This window comes from Neophocaena asiaeorientalis, unplaced genomic scaffold (assembly GCF_003031525.2).
Source record: "Neophocaena asiaeorientalis asiaeorientalis breed wild unplaced genomic scaffold, Neophocaena_asiaeorientalis_V1.1 scaffold597, whole genome shotgun sequence".
Lineage (NCBI taxonomy): Eukaryota > Metazoa > Chordata > Mammalia > Artiodactyla > Phocoenidae > Neophocaena > Neophocaena asiaeorientalis.
In genome coordinates this window covers 959,526-986,863 of record NW_020172664.1, presented here as the reverse complement: position 1 = coordinate 986,863, position 27,338 = coordinate 959,526, and the positions used below count along the sequence as shown (strand labels likewise).

General features: G+C 41.9%; 1 protein-coding gene across 5 annotated transcripts in view; it reads right to left on the bottom strand.

Annotated features, from left to right (window-relative positions):
• MYOF (myoferlin) overlaps nucleotides 1-27,338 on the bottom strand; it is a 153,030-nt gene that overhangs the window by 46,483 nt on the left and 79,209 nt on the right. For all 5 annotated transcript variants that reach the window (XR_003002487.1, XM_024739512.1, XM_024739514.1 and 2 more), the window contains 10 exons: nucleotides 21,193-21,370; nucleotides 19,862-19,986; nucleotides 17,585-17,691; nucleotides 14,751-14,943; nucleotides 13,416-13,571; nucleotides 9,961-10,092; nucleotides 6,967-7,130; nucleotides 4,535-4,649; nucleotides 2,923-3,028; nucleotides 1,246-1,391 (listed from right to left, as the gene is read on the bottom strand). Coding sequence is in view for 4 of the 5 variants with exons in the window: in XM_024739512.1 (XP_024595280.1) it covers nucleotides 1,246-1,391; nucleotides 2,923-3,028; nucleotides 4,535-4,649; nucleotides 6,967-7,130; nucleotides 9,961-10,092; nucleotides 13,416-13,571; nucleotides 14,751-14,943; nucleotides 17,585-17,691; nucleotides 19,862-19,986; nucleotides 21,193-21,370 (1,422 nt within the window). In the remaining variant the exon portion in view is untranslated. The remainder of the gene's footprint in view (nucleotides 1-1,245; nucleotides 1,392-2,922; nucleotides 3,029-4,534; nucleotides 4,650-6,966; nucleotides 7,131-9,960; nucleotides 10,093-13,415; nucleotides 13,572-14,750; nucleotides 14,944-17,584; nucleotides 17,692-19,861; nucleotides 19,987-21,192; nucleotides 21,371-27,338) is intronic.

The following is a 27,338-nucleotide window of genomic DNA, read 5'->3' as shown; positions in this document are numbered from 1 at the left end:
TGTAGCTGACATTTCAGTGGTGGAAATTTTATGTAAATATCTTAAAAGTATGACTAGATTTAGTAGATGTAAAATAATACTGAATAATATTTATGATCTCAGAAATAAGAGTTCCACGTAGGGGTTAATTTTTTCAACTTTAAATAAACAGAAAACCCAGGTCAAGGACAATCTTATAATTGACCTTCTGGCAGTATTACTAGTGACACCAACATATTTTATGCAGCCAGGAGTGAGGCAGGTTAGGGAGCATGATCTAAGTCTCAACAATACTCTTTGGTAGAATAGAACTGGGCCATGTTTCTGGTCTTCTGACTGGTGGCTCAGTGTTCTTTCCACTTCACCTCGGTGCTCTCATGTGGAAGGAGGGAGTCAAGTGCCTCTAGAAACTTCTCACCCTATCAGGATAAGGATGATTACAAAACAAATACTCATTCATTAGCTCATTCATTCTACTCCATTATTTATTAGGAACAAGGTCCTGAGCTTTGGAACCTTAGAAGTACTGAAAAGCTCACTATCTAATAAAAAGACACTTCATGACATCTACTATGAGTCAGGCACATTTTGGAATAGAAAGAGGTCGTATTTGGAATGACCTCAGCCTGGGTTCAAACACTCTTATCACTTACTAGACACATGGCCTAAAGCAAATCCATTTAACCTCTGTGAACATGATCTGTAAGATGAGGATAAAAATGCAGATTTTGTGGATTGGAGGTGATGTATATTCAGGACCTACCATCACAAAAAGCACACAGAACATACCACTTATGACTGTTATGAGTATTATTTTTCCACTCAATTTATTACTATTCCATTTAAGACTATAATACCCTAATTAGATGCATATTATATCCATTTTGCAGATGAGAAAGGAAATGAAGCCAGGATTTGAATCCTCAGGTGTCTTGTTCCAGGTCCTGAGCTATTGCCACTACTACATTATGCTACCAAAATAATTTGTTTCTACTACTGCCTCTCGAGTGGCTCTCATTATTCAGCCTGCTTCAGAATCACCTGGAAGACTTACTGAAACACGGAACGCTGGGCTCCACCCCCAGAGTTCCTAAATCAGCAGGTTTGGGGCGGGGATACACTTTTATAACCCTTGAGCAGGGCATGAGGCCCTTGACCGGTAAATGGTTCCTGTAGAAGTCACCGAGTCAACCGTGGTTCAGTCAACCGTGGTTCTGCGTGGTCTGGAAGGCGGAGCCCCCAGCTCCCTCCCATTGCTCCTCTTACCTTTGCAGTACTTGAAGTGGTTTGTGTTAAATCTTTCTTGCGTTTTCGGACCAGCCTTCGGCGTCTACGAGTATGATACATTTTTTCTGCTGCAACCCAGGATTTGGGCTTATTATCAGGAGGAATGATAATTCCATACTCCCAGCCTGGAACAGGGTTTGTGAATGGTTATCCAAAAGAGATGCACTTGCCAGATTGCCAAATAAAGTTCCAGGAATCATTTGGTCACTGTCTGCCCCCCAACATTCTCTACTGTCATGACTGAACGCCACTGCTCCTTTCACTTTGCTGCCATCAGCCAAACTGAATACAGCCCTATTTCCCTGGATCCCTCTTCAAGAAGCTTCCTTTGTGGCCCTGGGGTTCTCCTCCATGTTTCTACTTCCAGTCATTCATGGTAATTGAGTGCATCTAAGAGTAAAGCACAATGCAAGAGGCATTTGGGGACAGTGATGAAGGGCGTGGCCTGTGTAGTCAACAGCCTGGCTTCAAATCCCTGCATCACCACATGGGGGCTGTTTGCTTTTAAAGTTTCTTGCAAGTTAGTAAACCTGCTGATGGTCCAATTTCCCCAGCAGAAAGGTAAAATATACCTTTTTCAAAAGAATTAATCAAAATAATGCATGCAAAGCACTAGGACCATGATTAGCATATAGTTTGCACTCAAAAAACATTAACTATTATTAAAAGGCCTGGTGGGTGCATCAAGATCATCAAGAAATTTATAATCTATTTGAAACCTTCCTTATCAATGCTAGTTCTTTCATGTGTACTATTCCCTCTTGTAAGAAATTTAAAAGTCAAATTTTCTCTCTTGAAAATTCTAAATGTTCTAGTTCGTTTAACTTTAGATTACTCTTTGTAGAAAAGGATAAATATCGGACTTCCCTGGTGGCACAGTGGTTAAGAATCTGCCTGCCAATGCAGGGGACATGGGTTCAAGCCCCGGTCTGGGAAGATCCCACATGCCGCAGAGCAACTAAGTCCGTGCGCCACAACTACTGACTGGGCCTGCGCTCTAGAGCCTGCGGGCCACAACTACTGAGCCCGCATGCCACAACTACTGAAGCTCGTGAGCCTGGAGCCCGTGCTCCACAACAAGAGAAGCCACGGCAATGAGAAGCCCGCACACCACAACAAAGAGTAGCCCCCGCTCACAGCAACTAGAGAAAGCCCACGCGCAGCAATGAAGACCCAACGCAGCCAAAATAAATAAACAAAGTTTAAAAAGAAAAGGATAAATACCATTACCAGAAGCTATGTCAATAATCTGCATTACTGCTGAGTAGGGTGACTTTTAAGGCATTTTGCAGTTCTTCTTTCTGAGCTAGGGGGCCCCTGAGTGTGATGTTCCCAGGGAGGGTATGTCATGGTTAGACTAGAGAAGCTCCGAAATCCAGTCCCCTCCCAAATTCTCATTGGATCCCCGGCATCTCAAAGTCCAGCCACCCGGCATCCCATTACCTTGTATCTTTCATTCTTGACAGCCCCCCACCCTGCACCTGTCCAAGTACTTGCTTGTCCTTCAGATTTTGCGTCTGAATAGTCACAGGAAACACCACCTGACCTGGTCATCTTAGGCGAAGGGGCGTGAGACTCCTCCCTCCCAAGGAAACTTGACTTTAACCAAGGCATTGCTGGAGAGCCCCTGGTCAGGTAATAGCTCTGAAATGTTACCTCTCTCATCCACTGCACGATTAATGTCATAGACCCATGCATCATCTTCCCATTCCCAACCTGGAGGGCAAGTGAGCTCGCTGGGTGATGCTGCTTTATCACCGTTCTTAAAAAAAAAAAAAAAAAAAAAAAAAAAAAAAGAAGAGAAAGAAGCCATAGTGTGTTAAATAAGATGCAAAGGTGAGATAGAATTCCTCACACTTAACTACAGACTCACTCATTTCAATACCATCATACACATCAATCTTTCTCAGAAAAAGCCGTAATCTTTATTAATACACAATTGCTAAACAATAACTAGATTTTTAAAGAATACTTTCTGCTTCCACTATTAGGGAATATGTTATGCTAAACCACGGGAAATTGTTTTTGTAGGTCAAAAATGATCAAATATAAGCTATTTCATATGGTCCAACTTAATATTATGAAATGACGCAACTCTATGAGGGGTTATACTGCAGAGAACCCATCAGAGATGGATAAAGCATGAAAAACACATGTCTTCAAGAATGGGGTAATGCTACAGGAGGTTGTAGATGCTAATCATGTAAGACTGAGCAAAGTTTACTTGAAATATTGACTTAAGTTCTGCATTAAAACTGATAGAGTTATGAAAAAAGTTCATAGTAAAGGAAATAAAGGAGGTCCGTAAACATAGAAAAATAGTCAGCTTCACTTTAAGAGTGTGAAAACTGAAATAACAACAGGATACCATCTATTCATGTACTGACAAAGATGTTAAAGTGGGAGGGTGAGTGTCTAGAAAAACAACCCCCTATGCTATTGCTAGAAACATAAATTTGTACAACCTCTTTGAAAGTAGTTTGCCAATATTTGTCAAAATTTTATATGCATTGAAACCTTGACCAAGCCAACAGATGCCTCTCCTATGGACAAACTTTCAGAAGTGAATAAGAATGTATGTATAAGGATGTTCATTGTCACATTGTTTATAAAAAACAAAGACTGGGGGGAAAACCCCTAAATATCCAAAAGGAGAGGATTAGTTAAATAAATTATAGAGGGGTACATATAATAAAACACTCTGTAGGAATTTTTTAAATGGCTCATAGATCTATATGTATTGATATCAAAAGATGTCCAAGATATATTACGTGAAAAATACAAGTTGCAGAACTGTGCATACAACACAGTTCTATTCAGGTGGGGGAAAAAAGAAGTTATATATTTGTATAGGAACAGAAAACTGCTATCAGTGGTTCAATAGTTATCTCTGGGGGTGGGGGTGCGATATGGATCAGGGAGAAGAATTACTTTTAATTTCCTTTTATGCTGTTTGACTATTCTAAAGACATGAGCATTCAATTTGTTATGATTTTAAAAACTAGTTTCCATAATAAATATAGTAAAAAAAATTTCACAACCCAGACTTTACCACGTACCAACATCTAGTTAAATAGGCCCCATGTCTTTCCTATAGGAATTAATTACAGATGCGCTTTGGAGGCTCCAGTTATAAAGGGAAGGCTTTAGGACATGATTTGGAGCAGAAGAGACCGGGCAGCCCCGTCTTGTGGTTGGTGATCCAGCGATAGCTTCTCCGAGCTCACACAGAGGAGGGCTTATCCCCCGGAGCTGGAGCTGCACTCACCGCATCTGTGTAGGTGTCCTCTGCTGGCTTCCACTCGCCCCGGGGGTAGCGACTCTCGTTCTGATACAATTCATCTGTGAACTCTGTGTGACCCGCATCCGCCTCGGTCAGCAAGCTGAGGGACAGGAGGCTCACGTTACCAAAGGAGAAACATTACCCAAGGTGGTCACCCACCACCCCATCTATTTCCAATGGTGGGGAGACATCTATACCCTGGGGGTGGCCCCGGTTCCCTCCTCACCCTACCCCTTTGGGTTCTCCACTCCAAACTCTTCTTTGCCCTAATAGCTTTTGACATTCCTTTGAAGAGGGGCCGCTGAAACAATGAGCCCTAAATTACAGACAACTCAAATCAGCAGAGTTGCTCCTGCCCAGTAATTAGGGTGGGGACTGGGTAAACAGCATTGTGGGCAGCTTCTTCTAGGGACCAGGCTTCTGTTTCTGTGTCAGGTCAGGGCCATTCAGCATTTTCTCAGCAAGACTCTTGGCTAACAGTTCAAAAGAATAAAGAGTCATCTTCCCTCTTTCCACCTATTTTAAAAAATGGAATGGAGACGGTCTCCTGGGGCCTAGTGTGGAAACTTTTACTCATGGCTTGCTTGGTCTACGTAACACAAACTGAAGGGAGGAGTTTACATTTTCTGGAGAGTTCCTAGGTAGGGATGACAGCCAAACCAGGTCATTTAATACTCCAAAGTCCATTTGGGCACTTGAGAAATCCATACTGACACCCTGCCATGCCAATTTTCCTCTTGGATTTGGAACTATTTTGACAACCCAGAGAAAAAAGTACAGAGGGTCCAACTTTGACTTTAGTCTTCTGCCAGGTATCCACTCAAGTGAGGTTTCTTTTTTCCTTTTACTGTCTCTACATCTTTCCCCTGCTGTATCCTCCCCTAGAATCAAGCACTGGAAAGAAATGAGAAAACAGAAAGTTCCCACCCTTTGTATCAATTGGGCTTGTCCATCACTTCTCTGGGCCCCAGAGAAGGAGAACAGAACTGGCTGCCACTTCTGGGGTCCCATCCAGTTCCGACAGGCTCTGACCCTGGCCTTTCCCTGTCCTCACTAACCTTCCTTCCTTCTTTCCAATTCAAATCCCATTTCCCTTCCCCTCACCAGCAACCCCAACTCCAACCAAAGCAAGCTGTCATGGGTTAAAAGCAATCATGCTCAGACACTGGGTCTTAACAGACCAGACCCAGCACACTTCTTTCCCTCCTTCTCTAATCCTGTGTCATTATGGGAAACAAATGTGGACAGAGAGAGCAAACTCCAGTTTGTCTTAAAATCCAACTTCACAAGCTTGTTTCCTCCAAACACAAGTACAGTGTCCCAAGCTGGAGAAAAGAAGGCATTCTGGTTCCAGTGCTTTTGGCAACACGTAGAAACCAGGCTTTGGTTTCCTCCAGACTCCAGGGGACACATGCTTGCCCCCTGTACTGTCTCTTTCTTCCTGTTTAATAATAGCCTTTGACATATAATTCACATACCATACAATTCATCCACTTAAATTATGCCCTCTACTGTTTCCTGCAGACTGTAGCATAACACTTGAGAGCTGGTTTTGGTGCCCAGGCTAGATTTGGGTTCTAGCCCTGTCTACACCACTCACCCACAGTCTGTGTGCCTTTGGACAAGTGACTGAATCCCTCTAAGGTCTCAGTTTCATCTGGAAAGTGGAGATACTGTTTTTTGTTGGGAGATAATTCTTTGTGAGTCTAAACACAGGCTCCATGACCTTTGTTACAGACTATCTTCTCAAGGATGTTTATATGAGGAACCTCAGAAGACATAGTGTTTCTCTCCAGAGCAAAGGGCCAGCATGCTCACTACCTACCCATTATAAAGGATTCAGGAGCCCTAAGCTCAGGGTTCCTTTCCTATTATACAATCCACTTCACATGCAAGTGTCACCTGGCCCTCTTTGTGTCGCCCTGTGGGAACTGGGGCTTGGAGAACAGGAGCAAATGTTGATACTCTGGTACCACTATTTGCTGTGGGCAATAGAGTCCTTTGTCTCTGCTTTAGGAGTCTTGAGTCTCCTGCCAACATCCACGAAACTGTGGCAGGTGACCTTGCTAGCTTGCAAGTAGGATAAAAATCTCAGACTCTTCATGATTTCTGACACTACCTATCTTGCAGGACTGCAATCCAGATTCAGTCAGATAATGCATATGTTTAGCCCACTGCTTCACACATTCCCATGTAATAAGTTCTCAATAATGTTAGTACCAGGTGCTTGTTATACTTTTTTGTTTTATTATGGGACATTGACATCTCTCAAGTTTCTGTGAGTTTCTGTGGACTTACTTCTGCTCAGTGGGTGTTATGTAAATATGATCAAGAATGATGATGGCGAAGATTCACTTAGCAATCTCTAAGGAAAGACTTCATTACCATCCTTTTTTCTCAGAAAATGAAAAACGTACCTTTTCTCAGGATCAACTATCCAGTCTCCTTCCCATTCCCAGCCTTTTGGAGGCAAAAAGAATTCCCTCTTGAGTTTTATTTTTCCTGTGACATCAGAAAATTTATGACGACCCACTAATCCAGAAGTGCCCCATTTTCCAAACATAAGAGCTTGATTTTCATACTATTAAAAAGAAATTGGAGAAACATCATCAGGGAGCAAGAAATAAAGCCAACACATACATTTTCAAGTCCATCTAGGACCTAGGCTAAACAATGAGGAAAGGGGAAAAGCTCTGTATTCAGAAGGTAGGGGCCTAAGTTGCACTGTTGTTGATTATGCAACTTCGGTAAATCATTCATCTTTCTGAGACTCAGTGTTCTAATCTGTAAACTGAGGACGATACTACCTTTCTCGTAGGGTTGTCCTGAAGTTCAAATGTACAAATGATTGTGAAAGTGCTTTGTAAACATTGATATATCATGCTAGTTGTTTCTACCATGTTTTTCAATGGCTCCAAATAGTGCTCCGAACCTAATCTTTTAGATACCTACAAAAGCCCTCAATTTATGAACATGTAGTCTTCTAAAACTTTATTTATAAGTCTGCTGCTGAGAACTTGGGCACATTTCCCCACAGAAACAATAGTATAATTAATGGTACATTTCCTGGGCAGCACAAAGGACCCATCTGAAACATGAAGGTCCTTTAGCACCCAGCTTTCATGTGGCCTAAGAATTCTGAACCTTCATCCCCTCTGGAGTATGGTGAGTAGACCAAGACCTTTCTGGAAGCAGGTTTTGTGGCAATGGCAGACCCAGGTTTACAGGGCATTCCTTTCTAAAATAGGATTTATAAAATCTACAATGGTCTGTTTTTCACTATGTCAACCATAAAGAGGGTTGAGGTTTGCCAGTGGTGAGAGTCTCTGTTTGGGTCCAAGCTGATACCTTTGTTTGTCTGCTGGTGAGCTCACTGAGAAGACGATTTGCATAAGCAGCAGGGGAGTTTTGGGCTGAAGGATGATGGGAGAAGTTTGGGCAGGGGCCTGACGAGGAAACTGGAGGTCTCTGAGGTGCTTCACGAGTGCTAATGGTCCCGCCCCACAGCTGCTAGTTAAAGGCCTCAAAGCCACATGAGGCTCCCAACTCCACTGCTGCTGCTGCCCTCTTGTCCATGCCAAGGTCCTCACCTGGATGATACTACAGCCATGCTGGCTTCCAAGTAGAAGTGGCAGGAACTGCTCCTCCACTCTGTGTCCTTGTCACTTGGAAACCAAAGAAGCCATGCATGTGCCCCCAAGTCTCACAGCCCCTTGTGCCTAAAGCTCAGAGCAATATCTAAGACAGCACTAGTGAGACCTCCAGAAATTTGTGGGGGGGGGGGATTTTTGCAGAGAACTGAGGTCTGGTATTAGCCCAGGAAGGCAAGAACCAGTGAAATTTCCATTACTGTCATTAACGTGCCCCTTCTGGTACTCAGAGGCTGTTAGAATTTGGAGAAACTAGAGTCACGCAAAACAACTAAAATGGGTGGATCATTTTTACACCTGTTGAAACTAGAGTTCACTCTATGCAAGGAAGGATCTGGAAGTGGGAAGCAGAGGAAGGGTTGTTCCTTGCTCAGTGCTAGCTTCTCTGGGCCCCAGCCACAGAGCTGTAGGGCAGGTGGATGCCAAGAAATCCCACAGGAGGGCAGGAGCAAGCCCCTCCCACATGTGCTCTGATGCCCCCTCCACAGCACCCAGATGACTGACCATCAACATCTGTGACTCAGGGCCTCCCCTGAGGCCTCCAGCCCACCCTCTATTTCTCTCCAGTCTCACTTCAAAGCTTGCATCCTAAGGACTTTGTGTGTGTTTCCCATGGGTTTCACTGCTTCTCAAAGTGGACTGCAATGCCCCGTATCCACCCACATTGCAGGTGCTAATCCCTAACTCAGCTACAGAATCAAAGTCCTCGGCGTGGGATTCTTTTTAACAAGACACCCGGTTTTATTATTGTGATAAGATTCCGAGATCCTTGAGGACCGGGCTTGGCTGCTCCATCATCTTCAGCCTCTGCCTCTGTGCCCGACATAAAGCCACCACTCCCTGAAAGCTTGGATGGGTGGAGGGGTGGATGGATGAATTCTGTCACCATTTATTTATTTAACAAATATTTATAGGAGCCTACTATGTGCCAGGCACTGTTAAATTAAAAAAAGCAAAACTAAAAGATGGCCATGGGTTTTCTTGCCCAGTAAGCACATCAGAACCACAATCCTAAACCACTGGTCAGGCATCGTGGTGGGCAGCAGGAACACAATTACAAATTAGCTACAATGAAGAGAGTCTTCTCCGCAATTATTTGAGCATGAAGGCCTATCTGTAAAAGAATGGAGCTCACCTGAAAATTGTCAGAAGAGACCCACTGAATGTATCTAATAAATTTACAATAAGTACTTCCAGTAAAAAAAAATCCAACTAAGCCACTTTTAGCTGTAAAAGTTTGTGAAAATTATTTTCATTGGTTTAACTCTAATGAGATTTCTAATTAGCCAAATGGATTTTTAACTCAGTGAAGGATTTACAAATTATCTCTATTGTTTTTCAAGTATCTAGGCAGCATTTTCTTGGCCCTTGGGCAAACCCCTCTGAGGTTTCCCCAACTGAGGATTGAGTCTTCTGTGGTTTAAAGACTCCAGACACTTTGCTGTAGAGTAGAAATTAACACAAAAAATAACTATATTTTCAATTAAAAAAAAACCACTCCAGACCCCAAGCAGGCTTCTCAAGGTCGGCACCCCTCAAGCGTCCTCACTCCTGGGTTGCTTGTGTGTGACTCACTCTGGGGTGTCCCAATGTAGACCTCCAGTCAATCTTTCCCTACCCCCTTCGTTAAGGGCCCTTGAATGTGGGGTTTTAGGTAGCGATTATGGTGGTGGCTGGTTTGACCTCTGAATATTTTCCCTTAGGATGAAGAGTAAAGTACTCCCACACAAAGAGGAAAAGAGTGATGTCATTAAATGTTACCATTTCAGCAAAGACGGTGAATGTTCCTTCTGCGAAGCTATTGAACTTCTTCTCAACAGCACTTAAGCCCAGCCAGATGTTCACACGCAGCTCCACAGGCACCTTTGGTCCATTGTTTTTTTCCTGTGGGTACTGTGAGACGCACAATAACATGACCCGTTATGCTGGGCACAGTACAGGCTGTGCATTAAGCTCAAAACAAAAGTAGACTGAACATCTAATCATTGTTTCCAGCAGTCTAACTTTGTTTGTACAGTTAAAATATTTCCAAATGACCCTTCTGCAAAGATTAAAATAACAAGTAAAGCAGGAACCCCTGGGGGTCCCTGAGACCTTTTCAGGAGGCTCACAAGGTCAAAACTATTTTCCTAATCATACTAGCATGTTACTTGCTTTTTTCACTGTACTGACATTTGCACTGATGTTGCAAAAGCAATGGTGGATAAAACTCCAAGCACTGTAGCAGGAATCAAGACAGTAACACCGAACTGCACTGGTAGTAACAGTTTTCTTCATCACTCTCAGTGAAGAAAACAAAATGCCAGTTTTACTTATTAATTACTTTGATAAAGCAGTAAAAACGGCTAATCCTAAATCGTGATCCCTGAACACGTCTTTTTAATAGTTTGTGTGATGAAATTCTGCTGTATATTAGTGTATATTCTGAGAAAAAAAACTTATGCAATTGAGCTGTGAACTGAACTAGCCTTTTTTTTTTTTTGCGGTACGCGGGCCTCTCACTGTTGTGGCCTCTCCCATTGCGGAGCACAGGCTCCGGACGCGCAGGCTCAGCGGCCATGGCTCATAGGCCCTGCCGCTCCGCGGCATGTGGGATCCCCCCGGACCGGGGCACGAACCCGTGTCCCCTGCATCGGCAGGCGGACCCTCAACCACTACGCCACCAGGGAAGCCCTTTTTTTTTTTTAATAGAATACCTTTTCTTCCTGAAACAGTGATTGGCTGACAAGTATGGTTATTCGTACTTGGGTATATGAGGCAGACATTTTCTTGAAAATAAACAAAGTGAGCCTGTCATTTCAAGGATAATAGGTGACTGTATTTTGTTGCAATGATAAAATTCAAGGTTTCAAGTTAAAATTAGAATTTTGGAAAATTTGTTTCTGTCTCAGTGGGTGAGCTTGATAACATCCCAATACATAAGGGCTTTTCTTGTAAGTGATATCAGTGAATGGGATTTTTATTTATTTATTTATTTTTGGCTGCTTTGGGTCTTCATTGATGTGCACGGGTTCTTCTCTAGTTGCAGTGAGTGGGGGCTACTCTGTTGTGGTGCGTGGGCTTCTCATTGCGGTGGCTTCTCTTGTTGCGGAGCACAGGCTCTAGGCGTGCGGGCTTCAGTAGCTGTGGCATGCAGGCTCAGTAGTTGTGGCTCAAGGGCTTAGTTGCTCTGTGGCATGTGGGATCTTCCCGGACCAGGGCTTGAACCCATGTCCCCTGCATTGGCAGGCGGATTCTTAACCACTGCGCCACCAAGGAAGTCCCAATGAATGTGATTTTTAAAAATACTGTATGATGAAATGTGTCAACATTAGGAAGATTTGCATAACTCAGTGAATCAATATTTTCCAAATGAATGCTTAATGTTACAAAATCATGCATGGCTAAAAGAGCCATTCAAAGTACAAGATAGACAATTGGATTTTAAGGTAGCAGAGAATGAAAAGTTCACTGATACACATCGGATTCCACACTGTAATTAACCTTTTAAAAGCTACCACTTGAGTTTGGTATTGTATCAAAGATGAGTACCCATAATTATCTGAAAACGTTATTAAAATACTCCTCCCTTTTCCAAATACATATCTGTGTGAGGCCAGATTCTCTTCATATACTTCAACCAAGCAACTTAGTCCATCGGACGAAATGTAGAAGCAGTTTTGAGAATCCAGTTATATTTCTGTGAAGCCAGGTTTGCCAAAATGCAAAACAGTATCACTCTGCTCTCTGATTTTTAAAAGGAAATCATTACATTTCATAAAAATATATAGTTTATGTTAACCTGTAATGGATTTATTGTTTATTTTAAAATATATTAATAAATACTTTTTAATGTCAGTTTTAATTTCTATTACAGTAAATATTGATAGATGTAACCCACATACACAAATGCTTTCTGGGGTCTCCAATGGCTTTTTTAAGAGTGAAAGGGGCCCTAAGACCAACAAAAAACCCACTGAATTAAATAACTCCCTAAGCTGGATAATGAGTATTAACAAAATCAATAAATACATACAACATTCTCTTAAAAGCATTTTGCTGTTTTATCCACTGAGTTCAGAAACCTAATGCAGAGAATACCCCTGCAGGCTGCACCCTCAGGGCTGCATTTAGCAAAGAAACACTGTGGTTAGGGCTCCACCCAAATTCCTGACACATCTTCTAGGACCACAGCTTGCAGGGCTGGGAGGCAGCCTGTGACTGGCCAAAGGGAAAAGAGGGAAGCAGAAGGGGAGCTTCACCTGCCAAAGGCCCTCTCTACAGAGCTCTCCCAACCCCTGTGAAGTTTTATTTATTAATCAGTTTGCTTCCACGCACTGCTGAGGTCAATTATCATTGTGGTTCTATCTTAAGTAAAATTTATTCCACCAAGAGACACTTGAAAGAAGATGATCATTCTGGTTCTATTTTCACCCTCTTGATTAAAGAGCAAAGTATCTCCCTGTTTTAAGAGAACACCCTCCCCTGACTGCTTTTTCTCCTTTTGAATTTTTTTCCTCTCCCTGAAATTCCAAGGAACTCGGCTGGAGTCTGGCAGGGAGAGGGATGAAAAACCTGCACCTGGCAACTATTTGGATCTCTTTGTTTCCATCCCCAGGCCCTCCTCTGGTTCTCCTTAGGCACATAAGAGAAGTTCTTAATCCAGGGTCCTGGGATGGATTTATGGGTTCTACAAAGCCCCTGAATTGGATGCAAAATATTGGATGCATGGGAGATGTGCATTCTTTTGGAAGAGAGGGCCAGTAGCTTTCATCAGGCTCTTAAAGGAGTCTAGGACTCCATAAAATGTTCAGAACCCCGGCCCTAAGATAGTAATTCTCAAATTTTTTCAATTTGAGGACCCATTTGGTTAGGGAATAGATTCCATAGACTATCTATATTACCTTCCCTTTTTTTCTGCTTCCCAAACGCTCACTAGAAAGGAAGAGAGGCATTGCTTCACATTAGAAGTAGAAAATCATTCCAGAAAGCAAAGCGTTCACAATGCCATATTAATATTAGTGTCACAGAGACTTCTATGGAAGTGTCCTTGTTTGAAGCCAGCAGACCTCAGGCTACTTTGGGAATTACCACCCTAGAGGAAGTGCCAGAAAAGGCTGAAATGGATCACAATTGCCCTAGCGATTCAATGACTGGCAAATAATATAAATCAGCCCTTCTTGGGAATACGGGTTTTGCACTTAAGTATTTCACATTACACAGTGACGAAGCCATACCTTCAGAAAGATGGTTTGGGTTTTCCCACAGTATTTCCCAGATGCGTTGTCACCACTGGTGGAGTATAAAACCTGATGCGCGGGAATGCGTGCGTAGGCCAATCTTTTCTCTCCCCGGATCATCCAGATGATGATGTCAGGCATGCTGTTCTGAGGCTGGTCATGTGGGTGGATGGAAAGGAAAGCAAAGCTATAGTTAGTCTAAACGCAGAGACACCACAGACCCTGCAGGCTGGACCCTCAGGGCTCCATTTAGCAAAGAAACACTGTGGTTAGGGCTCTGCCCAAATTCCTGACTCTCACACCTTCCAGGACCACAGCTTGCAGGGCTGGCAGGCAGCCTGTGGCTGGCCAAAGGGAAAAGAGGGAAGCAGAAGGGGAGCTTCACCTGCCACAGGCCCTATCTACAGAGCTCTGAGAGGAATTTTGGAAAATACCCCCTTTTATCTCTCCCATCATTTGAAGAAAGCCATAGACAGCAGTCAAGGGGTTACAGGCTTCATATATTTCATGGGACATAGAGCATCTCTACCTCACAATTTGATATTTTCCAAATATGAAATATTAACTTAGTTTTTTTAAACTTCTTTTATTCTGATTATAAAGGTGATATAAGTTTACTATAAAAAAAACTTTGAAAATACCAAAGCAGAAAGTAAAAAATAAAAATTTCCTGTAATCACATGTGTGTTTTTCAAATGTATTGCTATCCGCAAATATATTACTACCCACCCTCCACCCCCCGCCTTTGAAGGTCAGTAGGAAGGGTCTTCTACTCCCTTGTTCTTCCAACCCACAGAGGTCAATGGCAGCCAACATTTATCCAGCACTCACTGTGAGCCCCTCGCTGTGTGCCCCACACTGTGCTAAGGCCTTTACACTCTTCACCTTCTTTAATCTTCGTAAAGCAATGCTGTGTTTTATCTCCATTTAATATACGGGGAACTGAGGCTTAGAAAGGTTGAGTACCTTGCCCAAGGTTAAACATGGTAGATCTGGGAATCAAAGCCAGGTCTTCCCAATCCCAAACAAAAGTACTACACAGATCTGCTACTATATCACTCTAACTGAAATATTCTGATTGTACCATGACACTGGTAATGATTTGTCCACTATGAAGACTTTTCTAGGACAACCAACTCAAAATTCTTCTTCTGCCCTGACCTCAATGATGCATCCATTAGCACCTCAGCCCAGTAATGCCTTGATTTCACCATGCTTTAGATCTAGCTCAATATGCAAGATAATGCACTAGACTGTCCTACTACCATCTCTATCCCTGGTGCCCTTCTACAGAATCCCTCCTCCACGTCAAGTGTAGTTTAAAAGCCTTACCTCTTCAGTCAGTTGCATTAATTTATCGAGCCAGTCCTCGATTTCTGCCAGTGTGGGCTTCACCTCTGTGGCCTCAGACCTCATCCTCACAGCCGCCTCGTGTATCTGGGAGAGAGCTCTGGATCGCAGCTTTTGGATGTGATTATCAAGAACTGTGACATTAGGTTTTCCTTCCATGAGAGGCAACGTGTATCTAAAAAAGGAAAAAGAACCAGAGAATATGCAGAAGAGCTTGCTAGGCTTCAGGGCTGTCAAGTTCATTTACGGTTGGTTTCCATCTCACAAACCACATCAATTTCCTAATAGACTTCACAAAGTGTGACCAGGTTTAAGCTGAGGGTGAGTGTATGTAGCTTTAAGAGCAGACCTGCCAGACAGACTCTCCTAATTCTCATGGGGAATGCAGGGGGATGAAAATTCCAAAGCAATTCCCTGGGTTGGACTCAAGGCCCATGGAGTCACTGGGAAGAAGATGGAAACAGTAGCAGCAGTTGGGAGGAACTGGCCTTCCCTTCTTTTGCTTCCTATGATCACTGTACAGACCCCCAAAATGAAGGAGAAGAATGGACATTAGAGATCATTTAGCGGAAGGCTTCTTAACCTAGAGCCCATGCACCCCTAGGCAGTCTGCGGGTGGGCCTCTGGAGGTCTGTGAATCCCTGGAACTTATAAAGAAAAGTGTCTGTGTTGACATGCAGTGTGACATCATGATGAAGAACACAGGCTTTGGAGCTGACTATCTGGGTAAAAATCCTGGCTCCACCATTTACTAGTTCTGTGATCTTGACCAATTACTTAACCTCTTGTTTTCCTATCTTCAAATGTGGGAAAATAATAACTACTTTTTAGGGTTGTGGTGAGAAGTAAATGAATTAATATATGGGGAGCCTTTAGAGCAATGCCTATCGCATAGTAAAGTCTCAATGATGTTGCCATCATCATTGTCATCATCTCATCAGGTACTCAGAGGGGTCCATTACCTCCCAAAAACGTTAAGAACCACTTGTGTAGGTCAAGCTCCCACTAGAAGAGCTGAGCTGGAGCCAGGATTAGACTTGTTCTGCCAGGGCCCCCCTCTCACAAGGGCTGCTGATGGGGTCACACGGTGAGGATGTCACCTATTCCAGGAAATTCTACTCACATTGTTTCTACCTAGAATTTTCATTGGTTAGAATTTTACCTGGCTTTTCAAAAATATTTATTTATTAACTTATTTGGCCACACCAGGTCATAGTTGTGGCACTTGGGATCTTCGCTGCAGCATGCAGGATCTTTTTAGTTGCAGCATGCGGACTTCTTAGTTGCGGCATGCAGACTCTTAGTGGCGCCATGCGGATTTCTTAGTTGCGGCATACGGACTTCTTAGTTGTGGCATGTGGACTCCTAGTTGTGGCATGCGGGCTTCTTAGTTGTGGCATGGGGACTCTTAGTTGCGGCATGCGTGTGGGATCTAGTTCCCCGACCAGGGATCGAACCCGGGCCCCTTGCATTGGGAGCAAGGAGTCTTACCCACTGGTCCACCCGGGAAGAACCTTACCCAGCTTCTTAAATGAAGGAAATCCTAAATGACTTCCCTTAAACACAAATTTCCTAAAATTAAAAAGTACCCAATTGGATTCTTCAAAAACCGATTATTCAAAAACAGTATAAATAGATATCTCTTAAAATTAACAGGCATTTTCTACATGAAAAGTATTACCAAATGTTTTTGTTTGGTTGCATTGGTAATTATGGCAATGCATTGGAAGGGTTAAGTCCCTGAAATGATTCTTTGAGGCAAAAATATAGACAGAAGCTGCTAGCTCAGAGGTCACACATAAGACCTTCAACAAATAGATGCTGATGGTGGGAAACATGTAGCAGGAAAAGAAGTTATGCTAATAAACCCAACTTTGGGCCTCAGATGGGTCATTTCACCTCCTTGGGCCTCTGTTTTCTCATCTATAAAATAAGGGGACTGGAAGAGATGACCTCTTGGGACCCAGATATAAATTCTCTGAATTTAAACAAGCACCCAGGAATACTTTGATCTCAGCTGCATGACAGTTACCTAGCTAAACCACTAGAGGGCACAAGAAGACTGGGAGACTTTGGGTTAGGAGCTTGGGGTTGGGGGTAGGGGGTGCTGGACAGCCCTGGTTCCTGCTGCTGGTTAGAAGTATTGAATATGGATGGTTTTCTTTTGGAACTTCCCTGACCACTGCTCTATTGGCCAACATTTAAAATGAGTTTAGAATTATCACTTCCCCCTTTGATTTACAAATACCCTGAGATCTGAGCAGTTACCCTAAGTCACAGTTAGGAAAGGTTCTCTGGCTTGGGTCGAATTTTTTGGCTTCACCTAAGGGAGGCTTGGCCAGAGTACTCATTACGCATCCAGTAAAAGAGCGAGTAAAAACGCTGTTGCTAAAATTGTGTTTATGAATTCGCAACACTGTTCTAAATGGTAATACCAATGCCCCACCCCCAGATCCCATTTTCTGTGGGGGCCAGGAGTCACCTTTCTTGGGGCAGTGGGCACACAAGGACCGCTGGGAGGCAGATCAGCTCCCTCCCCGCTTCCCCACCCCCTGCAGGAGGCTGCACAGGGACTGTTTCCTGGAGTGGGACCTCAGCCTTCCTCAGCTGCTTTAGAATTGGCACCAGATCGGAAAGTGGAGCTTTTCCTGCTGGTGATTCAGAGACTCTTCCAGTGACAGCCTTTTGAGAAGCTTGACTGATTCAAATTCATTTTTCAGGCAAACACTAGAAAATTCTAGAGACTCCTCAGGCCTTATAGTTTAAGGGAGGTGAGCACGGCTGGGAATTCTAAAGTACGAACAAGATCACTATACCTTGTGTCTTCTATTACTTCATCGATCAGCTTCAACCACATTTCTGCCAACTGGTTTGCAGGAATTTTACCTTGTATCCCTGATTTTAGAGCCTCTATTTTTGATTGCTGAAGAATTCGGAAAGGGAGGAAATAATTGGTAATTGTGCATTATACCTGGTAAAACTTTCATTTTCAAGAAAAAATACACAAGAAGAATTAACAGAAAAAAGTAAAGCTTTTTTCTTTTACATTTAATAATGCTCACCAGAGCTCAACACTATTTTTCTTCAAAATGCAATCAACACTGATACATATATTTAAGTAATAAGAAAGATTTTCATATAGCTTTGACCTTTGAAACCATGGAAATTTTAAGTATTCAAAAAGCAAATAAAAGAAAAACCAACAAGGATGGGGGAAGGAACTCTAAAATGGAATGTAAACCAGAAAAAAGTGAACCTAACTGTATTTCACATGAATAACGTAACTACACTGAGGTAACCCAAGTAACTTTTGAGCACAATGTTTTCACTACATTCCCTTAGTTTGAAGGAAAGAACCATAAACATATCAAACTCTAAATAGCTTTGTTTTTTTGCGGTACTTCACCTATGGATTTTAGGATTAAATTAATGAGTAAATATATCGAGGAAAAAGGAAGCCAGGTTTCTCACTGTTGGAGAAGGGATTTGTAAATACAGAAAGAGTGAAGACTAGAATAAACCCCATGATGTTAGAATGGAACTGGGGTTATCCTTGTAAACTCATTGCATTCAGTATTTTGAGAGATATAGAAATAAACATACATATGTATATACATGGGTGTTCTCATGCAAGTTTGTCTGCTGAGAAGGCCTAGACATCTCAGTAGTGGTGAGCACTCCAATACCCAGACCTTGTTCTTCACATTCCATTCCTACTAAAAGGAACCAGGGCTCCTTGGAGAAATGGTGATTCCAGGGTTGGGGTACTGAAAGTACAAGATAAGCTCAGGACAGATTATTGCATCACTTTGAACATCTGCCAACAGAGAGGCTGAGGGAGAGCCCACCATGATCCCCAAAAGTCCGATCATGGAAATCCACTGTCCTATCCAGATTAGTATGGAATTAGGACAGCTTGGTCAATGAAGAGAGCTGATGAGAAGAACAAAGATGAAAAATGCTGAAGAATACCCAAAACATAATTAGAATAGAGGTGTGACCAATTCTCTACCAAGTCCCTTGAGATGGAGATTGGAAATTAATACCACAACCACAATGCATATCAATTGTAGCTCTGTTATGTAAACAATTATGCTTAAGTTAAATGTATAACTCTCCTTCAATATTGTCTTTAAAACAAAAAACAATATTTTCAGATTTTGCCATGGGGTCTTAGAACAAGTAGATTCCAGGACCCCCAAATGTCATGGTCCAACCCTGACAGGTTGGATCTTAGAAAAATTAATATTCATGTAATGTGGAAATCAAAACACTAATACCAGATGGATTTTATCAGTACTTGATAGAAATAACTTAGTATCTTTGACTCAATTAGAAATATCCCAACCACGTTCTTCTCATCAATGTCAACTAGAAGGATAATCAAAGATATCACATCTATGCAAGTTCCCACCAGAGGGAACCCCCTCAACCTCCAAACAAGGAAGTCCACTGAGCCCACAGTAGAGATTCTTACTGCTTTGATAGCAAAGCTCTAAGGGTTGCATGTTTCTACTGTAATGAACCACTCTCCACACCATACTTCACATACAAATTGTGGCAGAAACTGTGAGTTGTCCCCCTACTTCAACATCCATCCTCTCTTTTCCACAGTGAGACAACTTGCACCTGGACATATGCCTGCCCAGGCATAAGACTGTATTTCCCAACTCCCTTGTAGTAAGAGGCGGTTGTATGACTGGATTCTGGCCAGTGGAAAATGAGTAGAAATCAAGCCTGTGACTTCTGAGTGTTTCCCTTGAAGGAAAAGGCCTGTGTCATCTTCTCCCCCTCCCCTCTTTTCCCCTTCCTTCAGGCTGAAGGGTCGGGGTAGTGGTGAGCTGCCTCTCCCATGCAGACTATGACAACTCCTTAGCGATAGCAGAGCAACAAGGGGGAAAAGGCCTGGGTCCCTAACACCACTGAACTTCCATACCAGCCTTGGATTACCTACCTCAACTGTTACTAAAGAAATAGCTTTCATCTTGCTTACCATTATTGAGGTCTTGTGGTACAGTGGCCTAACTTGCATTCTAAGTAACACATAATTCACTCTGTTCGATGAAAAGGAAGTGCAGAAAAGATAAACTCACCAGCCGTTCTGCCATGACTAGTAGCATGTTCACTGCATCCAGGCGATGACTAATATCCTCCCAGTATGAGGTCAGTGTGACAACTGGCTTTGTGTGGGCCCAAGGCAAGTAGTAATAGTAGTTCCCTGGTGTAGAACATTGAGGGTCAGTGAACACTGGACACTTAAAATAAACAACACGTTTACTGAAAAGATGTGCAAACTGGACTGCTTGGGTAATCATAGGCCTGGGGGTGTGGTTTGGGGTGGTCTGGTTCTTTCATTTTATTTAATTAAGCAACTGAGGAATAAATAGAAAGTTCTTATTCATTTAGCCTGCTTTGAAAATCTCTACAAGACCTTAGTGAACCTAGCACAATGATCTCAGGATCTTTTGGTAATTCAGGACCATGTGTCTGAGCATCACTGATAATTACATAACACAGCAGAAGAAAATGGAGCATAGGAGATTAGACTATATGTGTTGTCCCTGAAAACTGTTATTCTAAATAAATATTTTTGTTGGAAGTGGGACAAGAAAAAAGAATTTTCTAGTTTTTTAAAAGCCTTAGCTAGATACACGGAATTTGATATTACTAAGAGCCTTACAGTAATTAAGAATTATTAGCCAACATTTTCTGGCACATTTTATATTTTAACGCTACTTGTACAAAAATTAGGTAAAAACTATGGTGACAACCGTTGGGGCATTTGATCAGAATTTCTCTCTCCCTTCTCTATACTCTCCAAGCATTTGTCGATATCTTTATAAGGGCCCTCTCATACTCTGCCTTCTATTATGATTTATTTTATACACTACAATGTAAGCTCCTTAAAAGCAGGAACTGTTTCTCATTTATCTTTGTTCAAATACAGCTATTTAATCCTCATGGCAACTCTGGAGAAGATGAAGAAACTGAGGGTTAGAATGAAGTCATATGGCTAAGGTCATAGTGCTGGGAAGTAACTGAGCCAAGACCAGAAGCTTGATTTTCCATCCACTCCAACTACTCAATCTAAGCGATTTGGGGCCTGGCAGGGCAGAAGCTGCTTGGGGGGAGGCTCAGTGTTCAGCTAGTTGCCCTCTTGTGACTTTACAAACACAGCAACTGTTAAAGTTGGGCATGGGAGGGGGCATTGGAGTACAACCAAGGGTCTGCAGCTTCTAGGGTCTGACCATTCTTGAAGGTGCCTGAACTCCAGCCACCTCTCCTCCCCATTCAACCTTTCCCGTTCCACTAAGCATATGCTGGGGATACTGGCTGCCAGAGGGAGAATACACTGCATGCTTCTCGTCCTGTGGTGTACCCACTGTAAATGTGTACAGGAGAGAACGGCCAATGTCAGTCTTACCATCAAACACGGCACGGCTGTACTGAGTGCTTGATGCCAAAGGCTTACAGGTCGTGTCAAACTTGTTGCCATAGTTCCCAATGCTGACTTCAAACTGAATGGCCTCGCCAACGTCTTGCAACATGGTGGCCGAATGGAACACAGCAGACAGGCTGTACTTCCGCCTTCGCTGATATTTCTACAAAGTATGAGCAGACAGACATAAGGCTCAGAGAAACTCCTTTTGCTCTTGTTTATATGTGGAATTCTAGCAGTTGTAATTCTAACCGTAATAATTAGTGTTGAGTTAAATGCCAGTGGAGAATGGTCTTGGATCTAGCAGTTCCCCCTGTACTCAAACAAGTGGGCAAAGACAGAAGTACCAGGATGTTCATTGCAGAGTCGATTGAAATAGAGAAAAAAATGAAAACAATACAAATGTATAACAACAGGCCACTGGTTAAGCAAATTATGTTACATCCATATAACGGAATGAAAGTTCATAAAAAGGCTTAGGTAGATTCATATGTACAAACATGGAAAAAAGGTATATTTTTAACTGAACCCATTAAATATATATTTTAATACTGGCATATGCACAAAGAAAGTCTGGAAGAATATAAATCAAATTGTTAACAGTAGTTATGTTGGGGAAGGTAGAGAGATTATGGCTAACTTTACTGTCTAACATACATTTCTAGCAGTTTGAATTGTTTAAAGTATTAATTTTCTAATCAGAAACAATTAAGACTTTTAGGACTTCCCTGGTGGTGCAGTGGTTAAGAACCCGCCTGTCAGTGTAGGGGACACGGGTTCGAGCCCTGGTCAGAGAAGATCCCATATGCCGCGGAGCAACTAAGCCTGTGTGCCACAACTACTGAGCCTGTACTCTAGAGCCTGTGAGCCACAACTACCGAGCCCACGCACCACAACTACTGAAGCCCATGTGCCTAGAGCCCGTGCTCCGCAACAAGAGAAGCCACCACAAAGAGAAGCTCGTGCACCGCAACGAAGAGTAGCCCCTGCTTGCCACAACTAGCGAAGAGCCCACGCACAGCAATGAAGACCCAACGCAGCCAAAAATAAATACATTTATTAAGGAAATAAATGACTTTTACTGTCAGAGTCTCTTCAGCAAGTGGTGTTGGGAAAGCTGGACAGCCACATGTAAATCAATGAAGTTAGAACACATCCTCACACCATACACAAAAATAAACTCAAAATGGCTTAAAGACTTAAATATAAGAAATGACACCATAACACTTCTAGAAAAGAACATACGCAAAACATCCTCCGACATAAATCCTAGCAACATTTTCTTAGGTCAGTCTCCCAAGGCAATAGAAATAAAAGCAAAAATAAACAAATGAGACCTAATTAAACTTACAAGCTTACAGCAAAGGAAACCATAAACAAAACAAAAAGACAACCTATAGACTGGGAGAAAATATCCGCAAGTAATGCAACTGACAAGGGCTTAATTTCCAAACTATACAAACAGTTCATACAACCCAATCCAAAAATGGGCAGAAGACCTAAATAGACATTTCTCCAAAGAAGACGTACAGATGGCCAATAGGCACATGAAAAGATGCTCAAATTGCTAATTATTAGAGAAATGCAAATCAAAACTACCATGACATATCACCTCACACTGGTCAAAATGGCTATCATTAAAAACTCTACAAATAGTAAATGCCAAAGAGGGTATAGAGCAAAGGGAACCCTCCTACACTGTTGGAGGGAATGTAAATTGGTACGCCCATTATGGAAAACAGTATGGAGATTCCTCAAAAAACTAAAAAAAAAAGCGTTGCCATATGATCCAGCAATCCCACTCTGTCATATATCCGGAGAAAACTCTAATTCAAAAAGATACACGCACACCAATGTTCACAGCAGCACCGTTTACAATAGCCAAGACATGAGCAACCTAAGTGTCCATCAACGGATGAATGGATAAAGATGTGGTACATATATACACCATAGCCATAAAATACTACTACTCAGCCATAAAAAAGAATGAAATAACGCCATTTGCAGCAACATGGATGCAACTAGAGATTAGCATACTAAGTGAAGCAAGTCAAAAAGAGAAAGACAAATATCATATAACACTTATATGTGGCATCTAAAATATGATACAAATGAACTTATTTACAAAGCAGAAACAGACTCACAGACATAGAAAACAAACTTATGGTTACCAAAGGGGAAAGGGGAGGGGGGATAAGTTAGGAGTTTGAGATAAGCATATACAAACTACTATATACAAAATAGATAAACAACAAGGTCCTACTGTATAGCACAGGGAACTATATTCAATATCCTATAATAAACCATAATGGAAAAGAATAAGAAAAAGATATGTATAACTGAATCACTTTGCTGTTCACCAGAAACTAACACAACACTGTAAATGAACTATATTTCAATTGAAAAAAAAATAAATAAAAGACTTTTACTGTCAGATTTAAAAATAAATGAAATTAGGTACACTTATTTTTCTGAAATAGAGATCAAACATTGTTCCTTTCTTTTTAAAATTTATTTTGTATTTAAAATTTTTTTTATTGAAGTATAATTAACTTACAATATTTTATTAGTTTCCAGTGTACAACCTAGTGATTTGATATTTTTATACCTTACAAAATGATCTAATTACCATAAAGTTATTACAATATTATTGACTATATTCCCTATGCTGTACATTACATCCCTGTGACATTTATTTTATAACTGGAAATTTGTAGCTCTTAATCTCCTTCACCTTTTCACCCATCCCCCCACACCCCTCCCCTCTGGCAACCAACCAGTTTGTTCTCTGTATCTGTGAGTCTGTTTCTGTTTCATTATGTTTGTTCACTTGTTTTGTTTTTTAGATTCTAAGCACATCCACTTAGATTCTAAGTGGAAGTGCTCTTTTTATAGAGTACAGCCAGAAGGAAGACAAGGAGATTATTTGACTGGCTATGGCTTAAGTGGTGGCATTATTTGGGAAAGTTCACTTGGCTATTTGTGATTTGTTGTGACCGGGGCACGAACCCGCGTCCCCCGCATCGGCAGGCGGACTCTCAACCACTGCGCCACCAGGGAAGCCCTGTCCTTTGCTTTTGATTTCTTAATCTTGAGATATTGCCAGGCCTAGGTTTTGGTTGCTTACGTAGGCTGCCAAGACTTTAGAGCCACCACCGTCTAATGGCCTCCTTGTTTAATTAACAGTGTGTATATACTACATTTTTGTTCATCCATTCAAAAGATCAGTGGATTCATGGTTGCTTCCACATTTTGGCTATTGTGAATGCTGCTGCTATGATCATGACTGTACAGATATCCATTTGAGTCCCCGCTTTAAATTCTCTTGGGTATATACCCAGCAGTGAATTGCTGGATCATCTGGTAATTCTATTTTAAACTTCCTGAGGACCATTTTAAGAACATCTGACAGTGACTGCAGTTTGCTGTCTTAAAGCAGCGGTCCCCAACCTTTTTGGTACCAGGGACCGGTTTTGTGGAAGACAATTTTTCCACGGACGGGGCGGGAGGGGGACACGGATGGTTCAGGTGGTAATGTGAGCAATGGGGAGCAGCAGATGAAGCTTTGCTCACCTGCCGCTCACCTCCTGCTGTGTGGCCCGGTACTGGTCCGTGGCCCGGGGGTTGGGGACCCCTGTCTCAAAGAACCTTGGGGAGAGAGATCAAGATGGTGGAGGAGTAGGACATGAAGCTCACTGCCTCCCACAAATGCATCAGAAATACATCTACATATGGAACAATTCTAACAGAGTATCTACTGAATGTGTAAAAAACAATACTTTTCAAAATCGCACCCCCCCCAAAATAAAATGCTTAAGAATAAACCTGACCAAGGAGATGAAAGACTTATATGCTGAGAACTATTAAACATTAATAGGGACTTCCCTGGTGGTGCAGTGGTTAAGAATCCACCTGCCAACTCAGGGGACATGGGTTCAAGCCCGGGTCCAGGAAGATCTCACATGCCGTGGAACAATTAAGCCCGTGTGCTGCAACTACTGAGCCTGCACTCTAGAGCCTGTGAGCCACAGCTACTGAGCCCACATGCCACAACTACCGAAGCCCACACTCCTAGAGCCTGTGCTCCACAGCAAGCCACCTCAATGAGAAGCCCGTGCACTGCAACGAAGAGTAGCCCCTGCTTGTTGCAACCAGAGAAAGCCCGCATGCATCAACGAAGACCCAACACAGCCAAAAATAAAAAATAATTTATTAAAAAAAACCCAACATTAATAAAGGAAATTGAACATGATTCAAAGAAATGGAAAGATATCCCATGCTGTTGGGTTGGAAGAATTAATACTGTTAAAATGTCCATACTATGCAAAGCAACCTACAGATTTAATGCAATCCCTATCAAATTACCCAGGACAATTTTCACAGAACTAGAATAATCATAAAATTTATATGGAACCATAGAAGACTCAGAATTGCCAAAGCAATCCTGAAGAAAAAGAACAAAGCAGGAGGCATAACCCTCCCAGACTTCAGACAATACTACAAAGCTACAGTAATCAAAACAGCATGGTATTGGCACAAAAACAGACATGGATCAATGGAACAGAATAGAGAGCCCAGAAATAAACTCACATACCTTTGGTCAATTAATCTTTGACACAGGAGGCAAGAATACACAATGGGAAGAAGTCTCTTCAGCAAGTGGTGTTGGGAAAGTTGGACGGCCGCATGTAAATCAATGAAGTTAGAACACACCCTCTCACCATACACAAAAATAAACTCAAAATAGTTTAAAGACTTAAATATAAGACATGACACCATAAAACTCCTAGAAGAGATCCTAGGGAACTCCCTGGAATCCCAGTGGTTAGTACTCCACGCTTCCATTGCAAGGGGCATGGGTTTGATCCCTGGTCAGGGAACTAAGATCCTGCAAGCCACACAGCATGGGCAAAAGAAAAAGAGCAGATCCTAAACATTCTCTGACATAAGTCATACCAATGTTTTCTTAGGTCAGTCTCCCAAGGCAATAGAAATAAAAATGAAAATAAACAAATGGGACCTAATCAAAGCTTTACAAGCTTTTGCACACCAAAGGAAACCATAAAAAAAAAGAAAGAAAGAAAAAAGAAAAGACAACCTACAGAATGGGAGAAAAATATCTGTAAATGATGCAATTGACAAGGGCCTAATTTACAAAATATACAAACAGCTCATACAACTCAACAAAAAAGCAAACAACCCAATCGAAAAATGGGCAGAAGACCCAAATAGACATTTCCAAAGAAGAAATACAAATGGCCAATAGGCATATGAAAAGATGCTCAAATTTGCTAATTATCAGAGAAATGCAAATCAAAACTACAATGAAGTACCACCTCACACTGGTCAGAATGGCCATCATTAAAAACTCTACAAATAATAAATGCTGGAGAGGATGTGGAGAAAAGGGAACCCTCCTACACTGTTGGTGAGAAAGTAAGTTGGTAGAGGCACTATGGAAAACAGTATAGAGGTTCCTCAGAAAACTAAAAATAGAATTGCCATATGATCCAGCAATCCCACTCCTGGGCATATATCCAGAAAAAACTCTAATCCAAAAAGATACATGCTCCCCTATGTTCATAGCAGCACTATTCACAATAGCCAAGACGTGGAAACAGCCTAAATGTCCATCAACAGATGAATGGATAAAAAAGATGTGGTACATATATACAAAGGAATACTACTCAACCATAAAAAGACCCCGAAATAATGCCATTTGCAACAACATGGATGCAACTAGAGATTATCATACTAAGTGAAGTCAGAAAAAGAAAGACAAATACGATATGATATCACTTATATGCGGAATGTAAAATATGATGCAAATGAACCTATCTACGAAACAGGAACAGACTCATGGACATAGAGAACAGACTTGTGGTTGCCAAGGGGTAGGGGGTTGGGAGATGAAGGAGTGGGAGATTGGGTTTAGCAGATATAAACTATTATATATGGAATGGATAAATGACATAAATATATGTCCTACTGTATAGCACAGAGAAGTATATTCAGTACCCTATGATAAACCATAATGGAAAAGAATATTAAAATGAATATATATACATAACTGAATCACTTTGCTGTACAGCAAAAATTAACACAACACTGTAAATCAACTATACTTCGAT